This window comes from Patagioenas fasciata, chromosome 13, assembly GCF_037038585.1.
Source record: "Patagioenas fasciata isolate bPatFas1 chromosome 13, bPatFas1.hap1, whole genome shotgun sequence".
Taxonomy (NCBI): Eukaryota; Metazoa; Chordata; class Aves; order Columbiformes; family Columbidae; genus Patagioenas; species Patagioenas fasciata.
Window position 1 is genome coordinate 19559158 of NC_092532.1, and position 27982 is coordinate 19587139.

Sequence of the window (27982 nt, forward strand, 5' to 3'; positions counted from 1 at the left end):
TAACAAAAGTGTCGAGTCTAAGACTATAGACAGATGTTAGCTGTGGATCCAGCTGTGCTGATCAAAGGCTTTATGCCCCCCAGCTGCTCCTCACTGCCCCCTGCTGAAGTTATTATCCTGAAGATCTGCCAGCAGAGTAGCTCGTATGAGTGCTCCCTAATTCACTCCAGGCAATATCAGCCCATCTAACCCATACCACCTATTTACATTATTTAGAATAATCCAGTTGATTTTGTCTAAAGTGAGCGCACTTGCACCAACCATTCCACTGCCAGAACTTCACCGTGGTGACCTCCATAAAAAGTCACAGGGATGGCACCGGGTGTAGGCGCTTGCACCGTGTGTGTCTTTTTGAAGCCGTAGAAAACAGTCACTGCTAAAATACCATCTCCTCCAATAATATGAATAAAAAGCATTTTTTAAATTGCCTAAACAAATAAAGCCATGACTAGAACCTGTTTTCTTTTTTTGCAACAAAAACACCCATGGAATTTTCCTACTGAACTACTGATAGGACTTACAAAAGCCCTGGCGTCTGAATGTGGCCCCAACAGTAATGACACAGATCTCCCATAATTTAAAATGTGCACAGCGCCAAAACCATCACCTTTGCTCAAAGAACACTTGTAAGAGATCACTAAGAGTAACAACTTAAGCCACAAGCCAAAACATTGTTTTGTTTGGTGATCTTGAATTAATAGATTATGCCTGACTCAACTTTCACACTGAAACGAGCCGAGATTTTTGTTAATAAAGACAAAATTAAATATGCAAATCAGATAACACTTAGAGCTGCAAACTCCTTTTCTAGATATATGTTCCCTTTCCAATCTGTAAAATGCATTGTAAAATAGTATTTTTTTTTCTTAAAATCTGCAGAATTTTGGAGCATCTTCCACTTCTTTTTGGAGTTATATTTCAAGCCACTCAACACACCTTGCCCAACCTTATCAAAAGGTGTCTACTGTTACACTACATGTTAAAGCAGTTATTTAAATTCGAAATACTAATCACAACTATATTTGAACTGGATTTCAGCCTGCTCTGGTAACTTCTGTCTTGAGGTGACAAACTGGCAGTACCTGAATTCATTACAGCCTGATTAATTATGCTGCTTTCATACAAAGGGGAAAGAGACTTCAATCAGAAATGGTAACCTTAAACAGTACCTGTACAGCAGAGTACCAGAATATCAATCCCAGATTCATGCACCTTTCATTTGCTTTGCAAACTCTTAGTAATTACTTCTCCTTTACCCATCGCACAGGTCAGCTCAACTGCAACTGGTTGAATAACCAAAGGAAGAGGTTCAGAAGAGTTTAGTCAATACAATTTATACAAGTTAGCTGAAGATATTGAAAATGCATCTTGTGCTCCCCACTTACTTTCCCCAGTCTAACACCACTACGCATTCCACCTCTTTCTCCCCTAGCTGAACACTGAAGACAGCAGGAGTGGGGGAATAAGTCGGGAAGAGAGGAGTGGAGCCAAATGTCAGAGACCTCTTTTCTCACACAGCTGAGGACTTGCCAGATTTTCACTGTCTACATCTTTGGAGGTGATTTCCTTAAATTATTCAGGAGCTGAGAATCACCTGGCCGTTACCTTCTCCTAAAGCAGGTCTAGCACCAAACATACAGATGGCCCAAAAGATCCCTCTACCTAGAAAGCAGTACGGGATTCGCTCGCTTTCTTCTCATGCTTGTTAATGTGCAAAGGCAAATTAAAACAAGACAAGAATCAGACATATGCGTCTAAATACGCACTGCATAATTAAACTGAGAATGAAAACAAATCAAAGTTATATATGTTTAAATAGCACTTATTGTTCCTTAACATAAAGGAACAAGGAACTTGGCAAATATTTCTTATGAATAAAGGCCCATCTTCACACAAGTCTGGGTTATGAATAGCAATGAACAAGATAAGAGCACGTCAGATAAAGCCAACTCCAGTCAGCCACAGACAGAAGCAGAGCCAGACCGAGGATGGAAGAATTCCCATCCTGCTGGGCTACAGAGCGCTCCTACACAATCGTTTAATGCCAACGCGCATCAGCATTTGTACTGAAAGAGACACTTCAGAGAAATATTTTTAAATGCAAAGTTCGGGATACCTTTTTTTTTTTATATGGATAATACTCAAAGCATATTTCTCTCTACAGACTTAGGTCTCTCGTGCTTAAAGTCTGTAACATGCCTGCGTGCTCTGCTGCTAACGGCGATTTAAAGAATGTGCTGTACCTACAGAATTGTATTATGGAGATCCTAGAGGATATGACTAAAACTTGTTGAAATTAACTCCTAAGAAAATATCTAGACGTAGGTGATCGGTTAGGGTTTGGTTAAAGTCAAGAACAGGAGGTGCTCCCAGGTCTCCCTCATAGCCAGTTGCCGCTAATAATAAATAACACAGGGTTGACTGCGGAATCACGTGCTTTGGAGAAAAATGCTAATGCATTAAAAGTACTGCCAGACCAACGGGCTTTCCTCTGTCATTCGAAGCCACCATTGTCCCGTACGAACAAAAAACTGCAGGAAGAAAGCTTAGACTGTCACACTCCCACAAAAGGAGCTGGCTCTACCTGCAGAGAAAATGCACTGCCAAAGCATCAACTGTCGTCTTCTTCACCTAGAGATGCCGCTGCATTAACTTAACAAAACAAAATACATTCTTTGATAAATTATATTGTTTAAACACTTAAGGCACCCACCCCAAACTCTCATCTTTATCCAATTTCTGCAGACAAAAAAAATCTTATTTTTGTCATGGATAATACATTCAAAAACAGAATAACAAGCAATCGGAAAATATTTTGTGAATAAATTAAAACAAGATGTAAAATTATATTGTTCATTAAATTGCTAACACATTATTCTAAGGAGAATGAAATATAAATAAAAATGAAATGGGTTTATTTTCAATTACACGGTTGCCTTCTTTTCAATAGTTTTCCTCAAAATCTAACCATGAAATGAATACCTTTACGTGTCTGAACAGAGATGAAAATATGTATCTGATATTTTATCAATTACTATTAACTTTAATATTACTATATTTATTCAAAGAAAAAAATATATGTATTTCAAAGATACATAAGCCACCACAAATTAATCTTAAAAATTGCCATAGAGAGGGTATCTCCTTCCAAATCTCTTTGATTTGGCTGGCTCAACCAATCTGCTATGGCCATTCAACCAGTTAAATAAATTTCTATAATGATTTCACCATTTTAGGCTGCCTATCTGCAAGTTCTTACTGTCAACACGAATTACTCTGTATGCTGCAATTCCCCCATCAATTGAGACAAAGTATGACTGTTGTAGTGTTCTGTTAACATGACATGCTCCTCGTGTATCTGTATTCCAAATGTCAAGACGATACGGCACAGCCAGGCAGAAGTGTTCTATTATCAGATCTACAAGAACAATTCACACTAAAGGGTAGACTTCAGAATAGGTAGGGAAAGCATTTTTTTGATATGCAATCTCTAGTTTGGTGTCAATTCTGAACAACTTCTCCGTGTTACGGTGTCTTTCTATGCAACTGGAGTGTAAGCCGCTTAAGGAGGATTAATCTGACACAGCTTGATTTGTCTGTTTTACGTGATGCTCATTCTAACCAGACGTAAGTCAGGTAGCTTTGTCTTGAGAGGGAGAGCGCAGAGAGGGTAGAAAAAGCTATTAATGAGTTGCCTCTTCCCTTTTCCTGAAGGAAAATTGTATCAGAAATTCACTACAAATCAGAATTTTTCAGAAAAGAGCCACTCAAATATACCAAAAAAATGCTGAAGATAAAAATATACCTCTGAAAGCCTTATAAATATATATAGTTTTTACTAAGGTTTATGTGATTACACATGTAACTTAAAAAGCAATGACTCTCAGTGCATAGTCTAATTAAATAACTCAGAAGTAAATTAGAGACGATGTGGCCTTGTTGAAGAACTCTTTCAAAATTAGAAGACTTATGTTAATGTCATCATTTAAATAAGAAAAGCAAAACTCTGATTTTGTAGAATCTACAGTTGGAGAAGCATTTTCACAAGGAACACTGCTTTGCTTTCTCCCACCAACTCACTTAGGACAATTTAATAATTTTACCACAGTAGTATGTCACACTTATATAGTAAGGGCAGAAATATAGAAAATTGTGTTAAAATGCAATTGGTCATGATCATCACCAGGATAAATGGCTTTAAAGGCACTATATAACCTTTAAAAGTTGTCTGAAGTCCAGAAAACCTTGTGTCTCAGTGGAGCTGGTGTAAAAAATGCGTTTGGCTTCATACCAACCAGGATTTACTGCTCAACATAGGCTGAACATGTTGAACTACGGATTACATTTTTATATATATATGGCACTGTAGAAAAGAAACCTCAATAGGTCAAACCGACTTATTAATCACTATAGCTAAAATAAATACTGTGAATAACATCAACTAACGGGCCACAAACTACATCTAGGCAGAGACTTCTAAAGACACTTGGAAGGTTGGATTCTCCAGCACATATCAAGAATGTCAACCAAAAAGCATTAAAATGTTCATTAAGCATTCTTAAATTTCATTAATTGCTGCAAACTGATCAGATATCAAGCTGAAATCAGAACATACACAATCTATAGATTTGACTACGTAGAGACCAGAGTCAACATAAACAGAGCTGACTTTGCCAATTACTTTAAGACTTGACTCTGGACACATTCGTTACATCTTCATTAAGAGTTTTTAAAAATAATGTATTATTGCTTAAGTGATTTGGACACTGACAAATGCTCAAACCTGGAAATTATGATCTGGCATGAAATCAGATCACCTGTTGTAATTCTTGCCTTTAACGAGGAAAAGCTGCAGAACATGGCATATTACAGGTAAGCTCGTCAAATGAATGAACGTTTCACAACACTAAGAAGTAATTAATTGAAGATTCAGACTCAAAGTACTTCTTGAAGAAAATAATTCTTCTGGATTCTCAATCAAGAACTAAGACCCTCTGGTGCCAAATATTTCCAAAGATGTCATTTTTATTGACAATTTCTTCAAACAGAGAAAAATCTACTTTCTATTTTAATTTTCTTCTTCTGGAAGCCCTTTCATACTGGTTCTTAGTTAAGGTATATTATGAATTGAAAAGAATACTCAAAATCTTGATTACTTTTTTTCTAACATCACTGGCAATTACCATTACGTTGACCACCCTGCATACCTGAAAACAATGCCAGGAACAGTACCCGCAGTTCTTCACTAGAGGTTTGTTCTGCTACTTACTAAGATAAAAGCAGCATAAAATTCATCCCATCTCATTGTAGCTACAGCTGAGGATGTCTCATAGACTGACAATGTCGTCCGGAATAAAAAGAAAAAGGTGGAGGAGGCTGTAATGTGAAGCTCAGTTAAAGGAGGGAAGGGGAAACAACATACTGAACTTGCATTTTGTATATGAATAAAGAATTACTTATAGAGATGAGAAAATTCATTTTGGCTCTGGAAACAATGACCAGGCATATTTTCCGGGTACAATAGATTTTGCTCACCTTCTGCTTTGTAAAGATGGTTTTGTTTTTTAATTGTAATAGGAAAAAAAATAAAACAAATGAAAAAAAAAAGGAAGAGAGGGGTTGATGAAACCCTGCTAAAGAGAGGAATGCAGGGGACTTCTTTTATGGCTTGCAAAAAACATATCACAGGCCAGTGATACGGCCTAGGAAAAAAATGCCCTCTGCCAACACCTCCCCTATAGATAAAGCAGGCTGCAGTGCTGCTGTCTTTTTGATCAAGAGAAGAAATCCCACGCCAATGACTGTTTCCCCTGACAGACTGCTTGTCCTGTTTAATGTTACATGAGAGCACCAGCCTGAATTTCCCTCCCCTCAGAGCTAGTACCACTACCACTGATTAGAGATGCTGGTCTGCCTAGGGGTACTCACTTCTTTGGCCAAGGCTGTTTAACCTGTTGTGCTCCTTTTATTCCCTGCCTTCTCCTTTGGAGGTAGAAACTTTGCCTTTTTTATGGATCTTACAGCATGCTCACTGTCCTAACAGAGCCTCCTCTAAATTGTTCAGTAATTGGTCCATCATACAGATGTTCAGCTCTTCTTATGCTCCTGGCTTTGCAAGAAACTGTCATGCTCAAAGAGACTGCAGAAATAGATCTTTTATTGATAATTACAGCATGGGCCAACACTACTTCCATGCTGCTAAAGCATGGAAATCACTGCATAAGATACCTTCTGCTTTCTCAAACACAGTAGCAGAAGATTCTCTTCATTCACCCACCCATACAACACCATTGTTCTTTGTCCTTTTGTTTGCTGAGACAATTATTATGCCAAGATTACTGCAAACAGAATTTAAAAGGCAACATACAAACTGGCAGTGGAAATAGGTCTGCTGCACTACCTCCTTCAGACAGTTAATCCACGGGCCCTGCTCAAAGCTCACGTTATAAATGAGCGGGTGAATTAGAGCAAGATTTCCCAAGGTGGTTCAACGGCCTTGGAGTCTCACTCTTAAGGACCTGGACTCCTCGATGACCTAGGCTTTCCATATACAATCTTTACAATAGTTTAATTCTGTTTTAGTTAACTATGAAATACATGGGTGTGGATTCATCCTTGGAGAGGTGCTGATATGAAACTAACTTATCAGGTAGTGAAACTGCCCCGTGAAACTCACTTCAGATTCCTGCACAGTGGTGCCAGTTAGAAAAAGGTATAGAAATTGTAATTTTATTCAAACCAATCTAACTTCAAATAGACTGCAAAGTGAGATTTTATTCTGGAAACAGGTGGAACAGGAGGGGAAAAAAAACCCAATTTGCTTGATAAGTCATAGACACACTCATGATAATTTTATCACCACAGCCCCTCTAGACCATAAAAAATTTCTTTAAGTTGGTTTTAACTTTTCTTTTTGACTGTCTCTCCCATTCTCCACGTTTACATATATACATATATATACATATATACACACATAAAGAAAAAAAGAGTTTCACAAAGAGTGCCAAGGCCAGGGAGCTGCTCCATGCCCTTCCCTTCCCATTGCATCTCCCCTGCAGCAACTGGCTGCCAGCCTCTAACTGGAAGGCAAGCAGTAACTAAGTAACTAATAAATAAGGAGTACACCACTAAAGTAAACAGTACCCTAGCTATAATTAGCTAGCACAGACAAGCTGCTGGTGGTAGATGTCTCTCCGAGTTCCCTCAGGCCCTCTCCAGCCCAACTCCCCCACAGAATCCCTTTAACCAGCATGCTCCTGTTTGACTCCAGGCAAAACAAAAACAAAACCCCTTTTTTCCTACTCGCTCACTAGAACGGAGTATGTAACAAAAGGAACACCAAGATGAAGATCCCACTATCAGATATTTTTTCCTACGTTACTCCTCTGAAAGGAAAACACAGCCCGTAATATACAAGACACATTGGGAAACTTCGCAAACCTGCATTTACCACACACTGATGGTCCCAAGGACTTCTGTGGTCAAATAACACGAGACTTTTCAATATGCCAGTCTGCAGAACAAAAACCCTGAGTTTACCATTGAAAAAAATATAAATAAATAAGTGAAATAAAGCGTTTCCTACATCAGAATCAGTTACAGATTAGCAAATCCGAGTTCATGCAGTAGGAGACACAAGGAGGTTGACAAGAACGCTGACATACAGAGCAATCCATAAAGGGTTACGGCATGGAATTAGTGGTGTATACAAGGCACGTTATCAACCATGGCGCTTAACACTAAGCATGAGCATGAGCTCTCGCAGGTTTGGAGCTCAAACAGCTTGCTTCTCATGAGTGTGGTCAAACAGCACCCATTTTACTATCTCTCTCACACTGGGTGCCCAATACACACTGCTCATGCAAACTTGTAGGCAGTTTTTAACAGAGCTGAAAGACTACGTTCAGCACAAAGTTTAAATATCTGAGCCACATCTTTGAACTTTATCACTGGCAAATTTTTGCCACTTCAAGATACAGGTCTAAACCTTCCCATGTGTATGTGGAAAAGTTGCACCTTTTCTGCTGGAGTTCCAAAAATTATCTTCACTGACATCTAAAACTACCACAGCACTTTGGGCCTTACCTGCTGAACTCAGTGGAGACTCAAGTCAGCTTTGACAAACCCTCACTTAGATCCTTTCAGACGTTATCTTAATCTTAACAGTTATATTTAGCCAGAAGAAAAAAGAATTCTGGAATTATAAGTGGCAGAAAAACAGGCTGCAAAATATATCTTAACCTTCAGTGTCTGAAAATTGGGAAGACAAATGGAGAAGACAATTGAAAATAAAGAAAAACCCAACCCCAAAGAAAACCCAAGGGTGCATACCCTCTGTTCCCACAAATCCTCAAGGTAGTTGCCTTTTGGAAGAATAACACCACTCTTTCACAGTAACCGCAGCAGATCTCTATAGGGACTGACAAATAATGGATGAACCAACTACTCAAAGGTGATTTTGCCAAGTTCTCATTTTCCACACCAATAAGCCACACACCATACCTATGAAGTATCCATAAAAAAGAAGATTGTATTTAATATTACCATGTTGATAAAATTTCTCCTCTCAAAAAACACAATATTTTTTTCCTTTTTTAACCAAGGAGGAGGACTTTGATTTAACAGACACAACAAAACACTACTTAAGACTCTAGTAATCAACCTTTGAAGAGCAGAGAAAGAAATGCTCTAAAGGTCTGGATCAACATCACTTGGCCAGGTGGGGTCAAATACCATTTCCATCTCCAAATGAAGTAAAAATTCGTCTTGGACAATAAGGGAAAAATATTAATATCCTTGAACCTCTGTCAGAATATTCTGTGTTACACAGATCAAAGGAATACACACAGTATGCAAACCTGTCCTACTAGTAAAAAGGAACGTTTTTGCTGGCACAGAGCCACTTTGTGTTTTCTCGTATTGCTGCCTGGCTTTTTCCTCCTGTCAACTGAGATCCATGCAGAATCCTTCTGCCGCCTCCTGACTCTATTCCCGCCTGTTTGCAACAGCCACAGAAATGTGTTTCTGTACATTCACTCCAAGTCAGAATTATTAATCATCACTGTACATATCGCATTATTAATCATCTTTCTGCTTTTTTCTTCCTACTTTTCACTGCTAAGTCTGTAAAATTTCAAAAAATGAAACCAGAATTCTGAAAAAATAGAATGTGTTCATCATGGGCTAAAACACAGCTTGAAAAGATTTTTTAATAAGCAGAAATTAATCATTGAGGCAGTTTATTTTTAAGTCAAAATCTCATTGATTTAAGAATGAGAAAAGTAAGTGTGATTATTAATTAGGAGAACACCTGTATAGCCTTTCAAAACACTGATTTTCAAATAGATATTAAACATATTCCGTGTGAATTATTTTAAGATTTGACTTTTGAAAACAGGAAGCAAAACAAGCCAGAGAAGCTGAAGGTAAACTTAAGATTTTCAAAGACTCATAAAGTAGTATGCATGTAACTCTATTAAAAATAATATATATAAGGACATACTCCTTAACTTTCTTCTGTCTCCTTGAAAATTCAAACCCACATATTTAACTGATAGTTCTGGGATAGCTCAAATGAAATCATAACTGTCAGCAGCAGTGATATCCTACACCAAAACACGTCTGAGATACCCACTGTGCTCTATCACGTCACAGATACACGAAGCCAAGAGTGCTTGAAAAGGCAATGATACCATAAATCATAAAAATTCCTCCTGTTCTGCTGTTAGTCTACAGGTTTAAAAGCGTAAAAAGCAAGCTGTAACTTCTTGGACCATAAACACTTGCAAACGGTGTTCTGGTCTGTTATATCTGCTTTCATATAACTCAAGCTTAACAAGTGTAAAGGATCTGGAGATTCCAATGCTTTCTAAACATATCTTGACCACTTAAAACAAAAAGTGATTCATCAAGAGCCAACTATACAGTATGAAGACCAAGCTGAGACTTGAGTTGTAGAACAAGTGACTCCAAGGATCTTTGAAAGTGGATGCCATAAAATTACTTTAGATCCAAGAAGGTGAGGGAATAGCCTGAAGATTTGCCCAGAGCATGGCAATCCCACTGACTGGTGGTTTTTCCCAAAATAAAAGACTATTCATTGGTTCTAATTCTTTCAGATCTGTCAGAAGCAGTTATGCCTCACAGTCATGTTGGCTGATTCATGAACTTCTAAATCTGCATGATATTCTTTGAGTAGACACTTTGGAGAGAACCCAATGCATAACCCTGCTGCAAGAGACACTACACGTCTCTCTGTAAAGAAAGGAAGGAAACAAGGCCAGGTTTTCTGAGAGGGAGCTCCATCATATGTTTTATCACGTCTGACCCATTCCAAAGAGAAAAGTGCCTAGTATCCCAATTTCTTCTTAATATTGTTAAAATATTAATGATGGATTTGAGGAATAATTGCAGGGGTTGCTGAAATGTCTATGGAGAACCCAAGCATGAACTGAGAACGCCAGCTGTAATCTGTGCAAATTAATCGCGTTCAGTCCTGGATAATTAAAAAGATACTACAGTCAAAAGTACTGTTTTTCAACTGTGCCATAGTAGCCAAGTGCCCCCCAAATAATAATGAATTAATCCATACATTTCTGCTTAGAAATTAGGAATTACTCTTCGTATAAAGCTCTAATAGAGGGGAATATTAAGTATGTCTGCCTTTGGAAGTGTCTGGTATAACACAGATTTCCAAGTCTCAAAACAGAATCTTAATCATGTTTCATACAAAACCTTAACATGAAAACAGGTTTAAAATGCTCAAATTATACCATCTGAAAGATGAATTTAATTAAAAAAATGTGGTGCCTCATACCCAGAATACATTTCACAATCACTTTAGTAATTAGCTTTTCTCTACACTAAACAGCACTGTTTTAACTGTAGTTGTTTTGGGACTTTCCAGGTCTGCAAGAACATTATCCTTTTAGACTAATATAATGGTTGGAATATACTGGATGAGTATCAGATCTCCCTTGAGTGCAGGCGCAACGGATGGTCCTGCAAATTGAGGAACATGGTATTGGGGATAGTTTGCTGGATGTCCTTAAGATGACTGCTCTGCCACTATGTGAGAAAGAGGGTTTTTTTCTTATCCCTAAAATGACTGTCTTCAATAAGCAGTGATTCACTGAACTAGCCCTGAAGCTGCCTTTGGAAGCTCAGTATTCAAAAACCATCTGTGCCAGCAAGTACCAGGAGAGGGCTTTCACTTGATATTTAAACAAATTATACCCTCAGATATTTCAAACATATACTCTGTATTTATGTATTTGGGAATACTAGCCATAGGTCTTGATGAAAAGCCAAATTACTTAATTATTATTATTGTTCTTAAATACAGAAAAATACTTGCATTTAACCCCTATGCTTTAATTCCATAGTAAAAAAATGAGGGCCTTTGAAATACTCAAAATCTGCATTCTTGCCACCTTAGCACTACTCAAATATTTAACTTGTAAAGTTAAGTGACCTGGTCTTATGATGATTAAGGCTTTTCTTAAAGCTTTCACTCTTACAATTACATAAAAATATCTATTTCATAAACAAAACCAATTTAAAATCCTAATTCTTAAAAGCCTCACACCTGAAGGAAAAAGCTTGAAAATGTGAACTGAAAAGATTCAAAATCCAGCTCAAAATTTACTATTTTTAATCTGACAGTAGAGGTGCTTTAAAGAGCTTCCTAAAGAGCCTGAGCAGGTGCTGTTTGCCCTTTCCTCTATGTCATCCACTGCTTCACCATCCTCTGCTGGCCACCAAAACGAGCAATTAACGCTTCTCACACAGCAATACGGATTAGGCAGTACTGCTCCTAATTGCGTGACGTTGTTCAGGAGTCAGACACCGAACATGATAATCATGCAATGAATTCCAAAAAACAGCTAACAATTAAAAGGTATTTTGCAATAATTTTGTCCCATATCCTTATATAAATTTTAAAAACTATAAAATTCTGCAAATGCAATATTTTCAACTCTGCAAGGCAGAGAAGCTGAAATCTTCCAAAGGCTCCTCATTTCTTTTTAGCCCTTCTCTTCCACTCTTTATCTAAACTGCATTATAATAATAAGCAGGCTGAATTACTGGTGAGCTGCTGACTGCTACAGAGGAAGCTGTGTTTGCAGGAGACTAACTAAAATACAAGAAGACAAGAAAGGTACTAAAAAGCAAGCGAATGAAGAGCAGGTGATCTCAAGTTTGCTGCCTCTGCCTTGTTTTAAATTCCTTTTCTGGTGCTCGCTGGGCTCTAGGCCAAACTCCTTCAGCAAGCTAAGCAGAAACTATTCACTTTTGTACTGCTATTGGGTTAGTTTTCTGCCAATTTATCAAAGGGAAATGGGTTAGCACAGGGTACAACAAGAGCCAATGAAAGGGAAAGGGTGGGAATGCACTACCAGGGACTGGGATAGAGATCAGAGCCAGATCAGCTCAGGCCCCTGTGTAATCACAGTCTGACACCAGTCACACGTGTGGGGACAGCGTTATGTGAGGACATCTTGCCCCTGCTCATTCACTTCTCTATAAAATATTTTTCCACATTTTTTGGAATGGAAATTTTTATATGGCTGCATGGACAAGCGAATCAAACAACGTATACGATGGAAAAATAACCGTACCCTGAAACTGCTGATTTTCCACCTCCCCAGGTAAAAGTAATCAAAAAACCCCAGCTGTACTAGTACAGAAGAGCAAATGATGGGCCTGCCCTTGGTAACTTAAGTTAATCCTGCCATCTGAAAACAAAAGTCTATTTACGTGTGGCTTGAAAAGAAGCAAAGAAATCCAAATGAGCCCTGGCAATGTCAGACAGAGAACAAGTTTAAAGAAAACACACTTGAACAAGTGCTGATGGAAAAATATTTGCAATTATGAGCGCAAGCTTTTTCACATTTATAAAAGCCATGTAACAGCTGTTTCTCTGTATACAACAAATAGTACCTGATCACAGGAACACTGAACTTCTCCATCAACTTTTTCTCTTCAGTAAAATAACCATCACTACTCCCTAAATCGACCTGCTCAGATCAAAAGGGTATCGTTAAAAAGATCCTACTTCCAAAGAGCAATTGTGAGTATTTCTGTTGAACCAGGAAGTCGGACTGAAAGCCAACACTTCTCATTGAAAAAACAAAAAGGCCAATGCAACTAAGTAAAATCTCAAATGAGAGTTAATTCAGAAAAGGAAAAACTGTCACATGCAGTGGGGTTGATTAGTAAGTGATATCTCTTTGGATCGGCAAACATGCAGCATCCCAGCTGCAACAAAACCAGGCATTTATGTCAAAAAAGATTAATGAAGAGACCAGCAGCTTCAGTGACAAAAACTGGACATTCTGACAAAAAGAAAAAAAGAATGAAGAGGACAGGCCAAGAAAGCTCTTGCCAAGCCAGGCCTTGCAAACAGAGATTATCAGTAGCGAGGATTTAAGAAGCTTAGAAATTGCTTAGAGAAATCAGAGGGTCATAGACCATGGTGGAAGTCAGACATCTGAGGGTGGAACTGGGCTAAGGGGTTGTCTGTAAAACACGATGTAGTTTTCTATGCTGTTTATAATCTCCAGAAATCCAAAGAAGATAAATTAGATAGTCTTAAGTAAACAATGCAAATTTCCAGTAGCTTTTTCATTACAAACACTCTGAGGAGTTTATTAATTTCTGCACCACAGCCCTATGAGTAGCTCAGAAGCTTAACAGAAATGGAGCTTTCATCAGCCAACGTGCCTGACACAGCTCCTGCAACTGACTTGAATAATCCAGATATGGTTTCCAAGTCCTTGCAAGCAGCTTGGAGCCAGGCACCAGTGTGGGCTGGGCAGGGTGGTTGGCAGCCAGGGGAGAGCAAAGGGAGCAATGCAGGCTCAACTGGCAGAACAGCCACACCGTTCATGAATCCAGCACATCATGTATCGGCAAAACCTTCAAGGATAGTTTGTCAATTGAATAACGTGGAAGTTCAGCAAAAACTGGGTTACAGGAACAACAAAAGGAGGTAAAAATCCTCCAGAAGCCTTTGGATTTACCACAGACCTTTATCTTTCCTTGACACAGTGTACCAGAAGAGTAAGTGGCTTCTAAAGCAAGGGGGAAGCTGTTTACCACAAACCCATTCCGGCATATATCTCTGCATAAAAACGTTTCACCAAAGGTGATCACAATTTGGTTCATCATACCATGAAAAGCTTGAAAAAAGATCATTCTTTAAAACACGGGCAATCAACAATAAAAATTGAATTCTCATACTTAAGGAAAAATATTCCTTTGGTGAAGTAAAGACAATAGTTAGAAACTGAAGGGATTCACGTACAACTGGAAGGTTCAAATTATTTTAAATTTATCTTGTGTGAAAGCCAACCAGTTGAGCTTGTAATGAAAAGTTCTTTTGGCCTGTTGCTGCAGGATTTCTTACAGAGGCATATGGAGGAAAACAGAATATGGAATGTGAGACAAGGAGAGAGACTGAAAGGAAGAGAATTTAACAGGACAACACCAACCCCAGGAAGCTCCCTCAGTCTGAAACTAATTTGACCAGAAAACGGGAGCACCTCCTACATATCTGAAGTCGTAAGTCAACTTTGGAATATAAACAAGATCCACTTCTATTCCTGGCTCAGCTAATTCCTTAGCACTAATCTTAGTACATTAAAAGAGAGAGAGAATTCAGATAAAAGCCATCCAAAAAGGGAAACAAAAAGGCCTTTGGAAATGCCTGGCATTTAGACAGTCAAATGTCTGAGCCAAAACTGTTAGTCAGTTACTCAAAACAAAACGTTTGCATTTTCATCAGAACAGACATATAATAGGGAGAACTATTTAAACTCCTATTGTGTAGGCATTTTTAGGAGAAATAAGAAGCGCAGCTGTACCTGTACTACACATCACAGTACTCTGTAAGAGTTATCCAAGGTAATGCAAGCACATCGCTGTAGTTCTCCACTTTGGCTAATACATAACCTGCTTTTGAGGATTTTGCATTGCCTTGTGCCTTCAAAATAACAGGAAAGGTATGCTAACAGATCTGATTCTACTTCTTGAGCACACTACTATCATTATTATTATTAATTATTATTATTATATAAAATTTAGCATGATTACAAACTTGTCTTTGCAGTTGCAGGGGATAACCAGCCATACTGTAAAAAGTTTGTCACAAACCCACACATACTGGTATTACTACAAGCTCTTGGTCTAAACTGTAAGCGAAACTACAGTTAACGTCTTTCCAGATATTTCTTTATGCCATAATCTTTTTTCTGGTTTCCTTTGGATTATGCGGAGGAGAAAACCACTCTAAGTGTGGTGAGCTGTTTAAGAGAGAGACTTACACTTCATTATTAACTTTACTCTTTAATTAGCTGTTGAAAGCTAACACTTGAAAATAGAACTGAGAGCAGATATAATTTTAACTGTAGCAAGATAAACTGGGCTCACAGTCCTCCTAATTTAGTAATGTGCATCATCTTTGCGCAGTTACACAGCTCACTGAAAATATTGACATGCAGCATCTCTAGTTATTCCTACCAGGTTTGAAATAATCGATTCTCTTATTCTGTGTATAGCCACGCACCTCTCCTCCTAGGGTGAGCAGTCCAGGTGAATCAAGCTTCCGTTTCTTCCGGGGACCGATAGCTGCCAGTGCAGTGAGATTGGCATCCCTCTGCCTCATTTGTGCAAGTTCTTGTTGCTGCATCTGTCGGAGGGAGAAAAATCTCTGTTTAGTTTTTATTCTGTTGCCATTTCAAAAAGTTATTCTCAGACTTGTGAGCGTTAGGTGATCAATCCTTAGCAGTACTCTACTGTTCCTAGAAATGCCATTTGAGCCGTTCGAGCGTGCAGCTTTGCAGTAGAGTAACAAAGAAGATCCAGAAGTTCCCTTGACTTTCCAGAGGATTTCTGCTTCAGGTAACTCAACTGTTTTTGAAAACTCCATCCTTATCCTTTAAAATTGCCAAAAAGTACGATAGACTAGCTATACATGCCCAGTTTAAGGCTGATACGAGAGCGTAAATACCAATTCAAATACTCAAAAAGTATCTCAAACATTTTATTTCATCTCACATTTACTTTGAATATTTCAAATGTCCTTGATATTTCCCTCAAAAAAATTCATATCTAAATTAATAAAACACTTCTGTGTAAATGTTAGAAGAAGGTAATGCTGACACACAAACCCTACACACTGAATTTTCAACTGCTTTCCGTGATGAGGATTCAGGTAACAATCCACTAGTCTGAGGCTAAGAAAGCAACCTGCCAGTTGCACCACACAGCTGTGTAGCATACTACAGAAAATAAGAGAAAATACTCTGGCCATCACATGATAAAGAGGTAAGATTGCATATACAATCCTTTTAGAGAGTAATGATAAGAGAGACAGTCCCACGAACAGTGTTACTTTAATAACCATTGTGATCATCAATACAAAAACAATTGATTAGGTAACACAGCATATGATTTTAATGAGATAAAAGCATTCATAGCTCTTAGTAATCATTCTTACTAATTTCAAAACCTTACATTTGCACAAATCCCTGACTAAATTAAGATAAGTGTTTGTTTTTCATCTCCTGTACACCATACTTGTCCCACAGAACACAACCTCAAGAAATTCAGTGGTGATAATAACAACATTGTATGATACAGGCACAATTTTTCATTAAAATAAAACTGCACTGACAAATGTAGATGGAAGTGTCTCAGCCATTACTTAAATGTGAGCTGCATACATAAGTATGGCCTGAACTATCTTCGCCAATGTTAAAATGAAAGGAGGTTTACGCAAAAAAGGTACCCATGTTTGGTATCTTTTCTCCGTTCACTTCTCTCTAGAAAAAGCAGGTCCGCTTCATGTATCCTATTTAGAATGTTTTTTTTCAGGTTCATTCATTTAGCAATCCAACATATTTTCCCATTCTTCAGAAAAAGAAAATTCAGTATATTTAGAGTTTGAACACCCATTTTTTCCGCATTTTTATGCTATGTATTTTGTAACTTTGGTTATTATCAGAACTCCAATATAAAATTATCTACAAATACACTTCCCATTTATCTACAGAATAAAAGAATTCCCTAAATAAAAAAAGAAATGTGGAAAAATAACTAAATAGTAGTGCAAAGGTCTATACGTACTTCTCTTTGCCAACTCATATTAGGTTTTTAGCTCAAATATCTTTGGCTCTCTTCCAGATTAAATGCCAGTTAGACAGACCTGCCCGCTTACCCTTTCAAGGTAGATAGCAACAGTGGTGAGCTCTAATCATTTACAAAGGTCATGATCGGAAGCTAGCCCGTAAGCAGTCATTTAAAATTCGATTGATCCCTATTTGTAGTCAGGGAAAGAAAATGGACATTTCAGCTGTATTGTAATTATGAGGCTTCAAGGCAACTGTAAATAGATGTGCAAATCCAGATACTGGCAAATACCTTAGAGAAGAAATTATTACTATAGTATAACATATATCCAGGAAAGGTTGAAGATAAAACTGCATATAAAAAAAGATCAATCATCTTTTTGCTAATTTGCCGTGCTTGCCAGCCTATAAGGGTTATCACAATTATCAGAAGTCTGATGAATATTTAAGCGAGGGCCAACTGGCTTAGAGTGATCTCGGCCGAAGCTGTAAAGTGGATGGCTTCACAGAATAAGAAATTTTGCACTGGAGTCAGTGTTCATTTCCTGGGAGGTGCAGGTCAGAAATACAGTCTGATAGATAACGGTATCGTGCAAACATTATCATACGAGCATCTTATCCAAAATCACCATTTTCCAACCAACAGGAAGCTAATACTTCCTTGGCTCTTTGTACTGCCTGTAGTGCAATGTACAGTCATTGCTTCAACCTGCACTGTAGGCACACAGTACCTCTGAAAAGTTGCTCTAAGAACCAGAGTTTAGTCTATTTCTTATTTTTGCACATTCAAACTGTAACGCAAAACATGCCATTTCTCTAAATTTCACACAGTGGGACAGATCAGCCCTCACTTCAAAACCTGCCATGTGTTTGGCGCTGTTTTACCGCACAAACATGGAATAGGTTCAAGAGTCTGCAGAAGGGTTTACACTTGTTTATTCCTCAGGTTCTTCATCCTTTCTTTTTTATTCAGTAAGAAGAGCTAAAGATAGTTCTTGATATCACATACTCATTTTTGACAAACGTGTTAGCCTAGAACAACCTGCTTATGTAAATGTTAATGAGTGTTGGTCAAAACATTTCAAATACATCAAACACACATGCATCATCAGTAAGATCACAGTATCCTGATGTTTTATAAAATAGCAACTGAAGTGCTGAAATACTTGATAGATACTAAATTACACAAATTCTTATCACTCTTTTAAAAATTATTTATCACTGATGGTATTTAAAAAAAAAGTTAATCTGAAGGCAGAGGATCATAAAATTACATTTAAGAATAATCAAAATAATTATGATCCTGATGCTGATTACCAGAGGCGTTAATCTTGCAGTGGTTAGCATGCTTCACTTGGCTTCAGGGAACATCTTTGCATACTTACTATTAACTATCAATTTGCTTACAATAAAACATCTTAGCAGTTTATGGATACTTACTAGCGTGACTTTTGACAAGATTCCTGAGTGTTATTTAACATCCCAGAGCAAACTAACCACCATTGTTGGCTTCTTCATACCCCCATTCCAACTATCTTCTGTTTCCTCATGCCCCGTGTCAGATTATCTGTACCAAATCTCTTTCCTACTCATCATCTAACACTTCATCAAAAATGTTATCCCAAATCATAATCTTTGTTTAAAAAGAAAAAAGGCAGTCTTGGCTTTGGTTCAAAAGAAAGGGACACTATACCTTTCATGAAGATATTTACACATGCGATGCGGCTGCTAACATCTTATTCAACATGAATGCCATAGAAATACAAATTATTTTTAATAGTCATAAAACCAGGTATGTTTATTGCAGCTTTGGAATAGCTGAACAGTATTGTGGGAGTTGTGTAATTAATACAGATTTAATTACTCTGCTTCAGTGTCAACAGAGATTACTTTAAAGATGTACCTCTCTTGTACCAGCAGATGCCAAATGCATGACCCTGACCCGTGGAGGCTTTTTTCCCCAGTACTCTCTGGAACTGTACTCTCTACATCAAGTGGAAATGACTTTGCAACCAGTTTTATGTACATAGTTGCAAAGTCATCACCCTCTGAATTCTCAGCGCTAAGAATAACGTGAATAAAATGCAGCTATCTTCAACGTACTGAAATTAATGGAGGTGCTGGAGCGAGTTCAGAGAAGGTCAGTGAAGCCGGTGGAGGGTCTAGAGAACAAGGCTGGTGAGGAGCGGCTGAGGGAGCTGGGGCTGTTCAGCTGGAGAACAGGAGCTGTCTGCAACTGCCTGAAAGGAGGTTGTAGCATGGACGGTGTTGGTCTCCTCTCCCAAGTAGCAAGTGATAGGACAAGAGGAAATGGCCTCAAGTTGCACCAGGGAAGGTTCAGATTGGATACTAGGAAATATTTTTTCACAGAAAGGGTTGTTGGGCATTGGAACAGGCTGCCCAGGCAGTGCTGGAGTCACCATCCCCGGAGGGGTTTAAAAGATGTGTAGGTGAGGTTCTTAGGGACACGGTTTAGTGCCAGAGTTAGGTTGTGGTTGGACTTGATCTTGAAGGTTTCTCCCAACCAAAATTATTCTATTATTCTATACTCGTAGGTATTATACTTAAGTTTCTTACTTTACATGATCCATTATATTTTAAAAGTTAGAAAGCAGCCTGTTATTACAATACAGTTTATCTTCTAACTAAGCCAGTTAATAATTTCTGGATATTTAAACAAATGAAGCACCTGTTTATACATCCTGGCAAAATAAATAAATTTCCTCTTAATTAACATGATTTAGCAGAAATTAATCTAGCTCACTACATCAACCAACAAGATGCAACCATTTGATAGCTGCATTCATTCACACTCTCATTTTCATACTGGACGGCTGATGCAATATCATTCTTTAACTTGCCTTCTTCACAATTAATATGGATATAATTACCAATAGTATATTAAAATCTATGCCTTCTGGGAAGGAAGCAATGCTTCATTCAGAACCACACTAATCAACAATTAACTTTTTTGAAAGTCAAAATATTTATCTAAAATACAGACAAATATTCCAATATATTATACAAGAAAAATGCTTACAAATGAGATGCTGTTCCTTGCTCCTTATCTGATCACAATTTATTTTTAGCATGCCTTTTACCTACTGAGAGGTATTTCATCACTTAATGACAACTTTAACACACGGAAACCCCTTGGATGAAAAGTACAGTATAAGAATTAAGCACCAATATTATTTCACACAATGAAATTTCCTTCTTTGTGATGGTAGCAATACATTAAAACCACAAAAAGAACACCACTTCACTACTTTAATAAGTAAAGCTGACAACAGATATTCTCAAGTTCTAGTTTGTTTTCCTTAGATCATTATTTGTTAGGATACATTTAGGTATTTCAGAAAGAAGTGCCACAAGCCATATGCCACAAGGAAGACAGCCATATGTCTATTTGAAGTATCAACACTAGATCTTAAAATCAGATTTAATAATCTCCAAAACCCAAGAATACATTTATTCGTGGCATGTTTTGTAAATAACTTTGCAACAGAAACCAAGCATTTACCTTAACCCTTTTCTGCACTACAAGCCATTGTGAGAACAGCCACTGAGATATTAATAAATATATGGTGTGAATATATCCTCTTCTGAGATTTCTCCTTCCACCGACAGTTGTGGCAGTCTGGGCAGCTGGAAGAAACCAGCCATTTCACACACAAGTATAGATTAATTTTCTTTAACAACTATATCCCCCTATGTCCCCCTATTACTCTACCTAGTATTATAATAACCACAGAGAACAGTAAAGATTATTTTCCACTTTTCTACAAGATCAACTAAACCAAGAGTATATAAGCTAGGGCTAGAGGAATAAATTCTATGGATTGGTTCAAGGTATCAGTTTGGTCTGGAAAGACAACTGTAAAACAAATGCTGGATCCTTGGTATAAACACCCACAGATTTCAATTAAAACATCTTCTCCAACCCAGAAAATGAAACAGCCTGGTAGTGGCTGTGATCTGTGCTGTCGACAGAGAATTACTGCTCTTCAGCGAGCACAAAAGTAACCTCCCACAAGAAATAAAAGTGTTATAACATCAGCTGTGCAAACATCCCAGTCAGTCTTGCTCACTTGAATCCCCAGGAAAAGGGAACGACAAACAGCAAACGAGGCACAGCGCTGCTCCTCGGAAAGACGCTACTTGTCCAAAAGTGTGAGCAAAAAGCATCTTGAAAGGAACGGGAAATCCGCTCCAAATGGAGGGCAAAACCTCAGCAAACTGAAATGAGCTTTGTTTAAAGCAGAGATGTAGATGGAAAAAGGAGCTGAGCTGTAGCTCCTAAGGACTGCACCAAGAGAAATTCCCTTCAATGTGATCAGAAAGTAAGAGGATGACTTGAACTCTAACAATTCAAGTCTACACATAAACACTTTTGAAAATAAAAGGGAGCCGAGGAGTGGCATCACATGAGAGAGAGAAAGCTCAAGGAGGTGTTTCTCTACCTACAAGCAGAAATCAGGTATGTTTTTTGGGCTGGAATGAAAATAACCCAGTGACAGAGATGACTGTGAAGATACAGGAGGAAGAAGAGCTTGAGGAAGTAGTCAGGTATGTTTAAATACCTGATTTGATAAGGGAATAGAAGCTGAGTTGTAAAAGTTTCTGTAGTCACAGAGCCAACTCAGCCCACAAAGCACTACAGCTTGGCTACGCTGGATTCCCAACATAGTTCAGAATAATCGCCCAAGAAGCAGCAAAGAGGACAGAGAGAGGCTAACAGCACAACAGAAGCTATAAATATCGACAGACTGTACACTGCAATCAAGAATGAAGACAGCCAGGAATGAACCCCGGACAGGACACTGGCAACGGAGAGCACTAACTGGCAGAAATGCTTGATGAAAGCAAGATCATATAAACAATGGTTTCTAGCCAATAGGCATCAAAGGAGATCCCTCCTAATTCTGTTTGCGATGGATGGTTTAATTCCTGATAACAGGGTCATACGCTAGGGAAAAGGTTGTCTTAATTGATGGTTCTGCAACAATATCCGTCAGCCTCAGACAGTGATTACACCCCCTGGAAAAACATCTTTTTTTGCTGAGGAGAGCCTGAAATGCGGAACCATTACACATGTCCTGAGACGTCCACAGCAGAAGGTGCAATTAAAAAAATGAAACTCATTAAAAATGCCGGCAGTAACCTCAACAAGTCCAGGACAATGATAAAGAAAAATCAGTACATCAGTGAACTTCAGATAGAGTCTTGAAAAACCGGTAACGTTTGCAGAATGCCTGTGCGATGCTTCTGCCTCCCTTTGCATTACCAGAGTCTCTAAAGGTCAGCAGAACCTCTATAGCAATCGCACACTGACTGGTAAGGAACCGGCCCCAAGTAGCTCAAGTTTAGAAGTGGCAGCACAATAATGCAATACCAGATGAGTTTCATATGTGTAATAGCAAATCATCCACCAAACATGTTCCGTGAGACTTTTAGAATTTGGCAGAACTGTGAATGTTTATCTCATTTTCTTCAATATGAAGCTGGATGCTGCTTCTCCATGAGTGTTCTACCACAACTCAGTGGAAGCTCCAATCATCACCTGCAACGGTTGTACGTCTATGTGAAGTAGACTGAGATTTTCCTTGACTGAAAGAGGTGTGTGCACGCTGGGTTTGTTCCCTTTTCCTGCTTTTTTTCTGTTCCACACACTTTTAACAACAGTCACAAATTATTGCATAGTGTTTGAAAAAAAATCACCCCGGGCAAAGACGAAGCTGGGAACATTTCAGCCCCCAAGATGAATGTTGCTCAAAATAATGAGCATCTGAATACAGTTCCGGAACCTTAACTGTGGTACTTTTGACCAAGTGTCCTTCTTACAATACACATTTGTGTTTATTACATCTAATTTCATTTCGGTTTAGAAGTTTATTCAAAAATTCCATTAACACTTGCCCTGTTCCTTTCAACACAATATATGTCAAACTTCCAACACAGAAAATGTCAGGTGCATCCTGCCTTTCATTTTTTCCCCTGAAGAAATCTCTTAATTGTAATTTTCTAAAGTCATGTACATCACCCAGTTAAATGCAATTTTAAAAATAATTATCAGTAAACTACAATTTTATCTCCTTACTGCTCATGTAATTTTAAAAATAATTATCAGTAAACTACAGTTTTATCTCCTTCCTACTCAAGACCACATACTGTCTGAACTGATTCATATATATTCATACTCATAGGTTTAATTTCTTTGGAAGTCTCCCTAAAAGGTTACTCATAGCTCACAAAAAAATCTATTTTGCAAGTGATTTTAAAAAGTGTTGTGATTTTTAACATCCTTTCTCTCTAGTACTATTTTGTTCCCCAAATAGTTTGATGTTCACCATATCCCACTAGTCCCTTTAATCAACAAATGCTCTTTATGGGTATCTGTGAACTTCTTTTTGTTAATTTTGTATATTCTTGGTTGCCTTTTTGGTTTTCCAAATACAATGCACTATTTTAACTTAAAACCATTTACTTCAACTCTCCAAGTATCTCTTAAGCTACATACACCTATCTACAGTATACAATGTATAATAATTAGTTGTGTTTGTTTGGTTTTGTTTTGTAAGATATCCCTCAAATGCCTGTGAAACAGTTCTATAACAATGAGGGGGTTTTTTTGTCCTTCCAGTAACCTTAGTCATTACATTTCTTCCTTCTTCAAAATCTGTTGTTGAGGCTCCAGCACATTTTGTCTGGTTTGGGTTGTACTATTCCTCGAACAAGAGCTCTCCAGTAGCGCCAGTTCCAGGCTCTTCATACTAAGCCGGAGACACCCTTATTTTAAGCCTTGATATTTTTCAGGTCTCATAGTGGTGTTTGGTAGATTTGCTGATCAAAACACAAATCACTTGAGCAAATGGATTCTGAGGCACAGACAGCTGGCAGGATCAGCGCTAACAGAGCTGGCACCTTTTTGAGATGCTGGTAACTTACTTGTTGTAAGATCAGAAAAACTTTTGGAAGAATTTCCCTAATATGTAGTGCTTTATTTTTTGCTATTTGTCTTAGTTTTATTTTGGAGCAGCGCAACAATGGACCACTACAAATCTTCTCAGACTGTTCTTCAAAGGAAACAAACATACTCATAACAGTATAAATATGACTGGTAAGAATATCAGCCAAAAATCTTGACTGTTTATCCACAGGCTCATAAATTCAGGTGCAAGCAATAGAGGAATATCCCCACTCTTGGGCACTGGTGAGAAAGACTGGTTCAGAGCTTTTCCCAGGCTCTGTGTTAATTTAAGTGGGGGTTTACTATCCTCCGACATTTCTAGGATGTTCTCTTTACCCCCTGAAGCCAGATACTATGTGAGGGCTCCGAAACTGATGCTTTAATAGGATTATGGGAATATAAAACACAGAGAAAACCTGTATGGATGACAGTCATGCCCAGAGTCACAGACTAGAGTTACAAAGAGCAGCAAGCTTGTTGAGCTGTGGCTTTAGTTTGGGAGGCCTGACAGAAAGAGGGGGATAATGGGAACTAACTCAACTAATAGAAGGCAGGAAATAAGCTTTGCTTGTTCAAAATCATGCACTGGAAAATACAAGGCTCAGATGAACCTCCCACCCAAGCTTTCTGTCAGCTCCCCGGGCTGGCAGCTGGAGCGCAGGCAGCAGCCCCGGGGCGACGCTGCCCACTGCTAAAGGTTCTATTGGAACATGAATCAATTGCTCTGTTTTTCAGATGCTGAAGTATCTCTGAAATAAACATTTTTGGAAGTACCTTTTAAAGAATCTCTCATTGTATCTGAATAATACAACAGCTACTTGCATAGTGAAAACTGTCCATGTCTGCTACAGCTTTGTGTTAGTGCTAAGAGACTCTGATCAAGAATTTCATCTGCACTATGTTCTCTGCGCATCGCAAGTTTGGATAGCATAGCATGGCCTTTTGCTGCTATGATTTCTAGTCCATCTCTGGTACAAGCTTGCAATCTGAAATAATTAAGAACCGGTACACCAGAACTGTATGAAAAACATGGGAAAAGTATGAACTTAGTATATCACTGAAGTCAACTGAAGGCTGAGTACACAGGAAGAGCTCAGCTCCATGGAAGTGAAGAGCAAAAGTCAGTCTGAAGCACTTTCCTCATTTTTCAAAATAAATGTTTCTATTTCTTAGAAAAATTTCTCTGCCTATATGCATTGCCACAAACCAGAACAGCAGAAATTAAGTGCATTTAAAATACTACTTAATCAGAAATTCTGGTAAGAGGCTTTATTAACTAGATTATTACAAAAGAAAATGCCCAGATTTTGACGCCACTCCTCAACCATTCTCATGGGAAAGCTGCATCTTGAAACTGCCGGCCTTGTCTGAGGAAATAAGGCAAATGTAGCAATCCACTGAAAAAAAATCATTTGGCTGTAATAAGTAATTTTAATCAAATAGAGAGAATGGCATTGAAGTGAATTTCTGAAGTGTCATAAGCAGATGGGAAATGTGTGGTGTAGAAACTGGTTGTGCACTTTTAATGCAATATCCTGTTTTTGCAGCCTGGATTGAGGCTTGGATCAAGTCTAAGTGACATGACAAAAACACTTTTAATCTATTCAGAAACTATATTCAACTAACGAATACACAATATAGCAAGTATGCCGCTCTTTTCAAAAGTGAGATTTGAGGCAGAGCGATATCGGCAACGAAAATACCCAGACACCCACCTTCTTCTCCCCTTAAAAGTTGTGAGGGTAGAACTGGGGGTTCACTTGCAAAATCAGAGTTCCACTGGGCATGCAAAACAAGCTCAAAATTTAAATAATCTACATCTTTTCTATTTTAGATTTAAGTATGGCAAAGCCGCTACTGCTCATTTCTCCTGCAGATCAAGGGAACAACATACCACAGTGTGGGGACAAAATATTTCAAGCCATTTTTCATACACTGACAAGTAGTAAATTAGGGAATCTTGTAAGTACAATACAGTAGTCATCCCCTTCTATTGATCACATATAATTTACATCTTACAAAGATGTGAATTCTTGCATTCTCACTCCACAAGGAAAATCTCAATGATTTATTCATTTCAAATAAAAAATAGAAGGTAGATGAGAAGAATTACTTCACAGGCTGTAGCTTTCTCAGGGCACTAGTGCTAGGCTCTTCTTTCGCACTGCCCGAAGGGCCTTTGTGTGCAAGTCCCTCTAATTAACAAGGTGAATCATGCAGCAGTTCCCTAATTAGTGAACATGACAAGCCAATGGAAACAAGCAGACAGACCTGGCTACAGATATGGTCAACAAAAGGCACAGCAACACACCATTAAAAAAAAATGTATATTTCATGTAAATAAAATACTAAAAGTAAGAGAACTAGTGTAATGTCTAATTTCCTTTTTCATGTTTTATGCTTATTCTTCATTTATGGCAGATATAAATAACGACACAATAAATCAAGGTTTCCAACTGCAAGTCACACCACCTCTCCAAAAATCAAAGAGCAGCTATCCTCCATGAATAAGCATCTGCTTAACAGGCATTATTTGTTTTCTCTCTTGTTTTTCTGCTTTAAAGAACTGCAGTTACATTAAGCTTAGCACTTTGAGAATCCCTTGATTAATTCTATTCAAAATTTTTTTTTCCTTTAAATGATTTTTCACCAACAGACAAAATGAGTGGAATAGTGGCACTATTCCTATTGCATTATCAAAATGCCTACATTCTCAAAATGTAATAATTTCTAATTTTTGTCTAAGGATAAATAAAAAGAGCGACTAATCAAAGAATCAGATTTGCATTAAAAAGGAAATGAGATTATCTAAAATGTACCTCCTTTCAAGTAAAATATTTTAAATCTTTCAATCTTCCTTATGCTTTTCCCAAAAATACTCTCCCCATCTCCAAAACAACACACGGGGGTTTAAATAGTTACCAATTTGTTACAAGTTGAACCTTTCATTTAGATCTTAATGATCCTTCAATATATTAGAAGTCTAAAATGTGTGTCACCAACAGCAGAATCTAATTCTTCCCAGAAAAACTCCACTATATTCTTTGCTCTTTATTCCTTGGCACATTATAATAAGTGAGGAAAGCTACAGATTATCCCCTCATTACAGGTTCCTCATCCTCACAATCTCAAAAACAAGTATTTCTGATTTTCCTCTTCTAATAGGGTAAAATTTCCTTATGTTCTAAAATTGATGTTCAAAATACTGATGTCTAAAAGCCCCTCACTTTTCTGACCAGTCCAGCTTTAAAAAGAAGGGATTAAAATACTGGTCCCTAAGTAACACTGCTTCAACATGCCTTTAAAGGTTCTTTTCTGGCTAGAAATTTGAATGATATTTAATGATGTTCCGTTGCAGAACGGATTAACTGTTTCAAAGCGGTTTGAAATTCAGTGGAAAAGCACACAATAAATACTACCAGAGATCACGAGCAGAGAGCTAAAATCACTACAAGCTATTTGCTGTGTTCTTTTTTTTCCCCTTCTTAGTACATGTGAACTTTCCCTAACTTCTCTTAGATCCCGCTCAATGCAACCATTCTTAGGACAGTGCAGAACAGCTTTAAACACAGCCTGCAAAGTATCCTCTTTTAACATCAAGGCACAATGGATAATCTGCTAACAACTGAACTATGATCTGCCATATGCACGGAGGAAGTATTCAGCAAACAACCTGTCACAAACGCTTATTGTTTCAGTAACCAACTCACCAAAGGACGTGGCTTTATAAAATATATTGCAAACTCTGGCACACCATTTATTATCAAAGACAGCCGTAATTAAATGTGAAACTACTGCAAAAAGAAAGTGGTTTGGTGCATTAAAAAGCTCGATGTTTTTCTTTGCATCTTAAAATGAAAGTGAGGAGATTGGAAATAAA

General features: G+C 38.0%; 1 protein-coding gene across 2 annotated transcripts in view; it reads right to left on the reverse strand.

Annotated features, from left to right (window-relative positions):
- The window catches only part of LOC136107302 (transcription initiation factor TFIID subunit 4-like), a 135673-nt gene that overhangs the window by 26859 nt on the left and 80832 nt on the right, over positions 1-27982 (reverse strand). For both annotated transcript variants that reach the window (XM_071814330.1, XM_065848266.2), the window contains exon 14: positions 15569-15691. In XM_071814330.1, coding sequence (XP_071670431.1) covers positions 15569-15691 — 123 coding nt within the window. The remainder of the gene's footprint in view (positions 1-15568; positions 15692-27982) is intronic.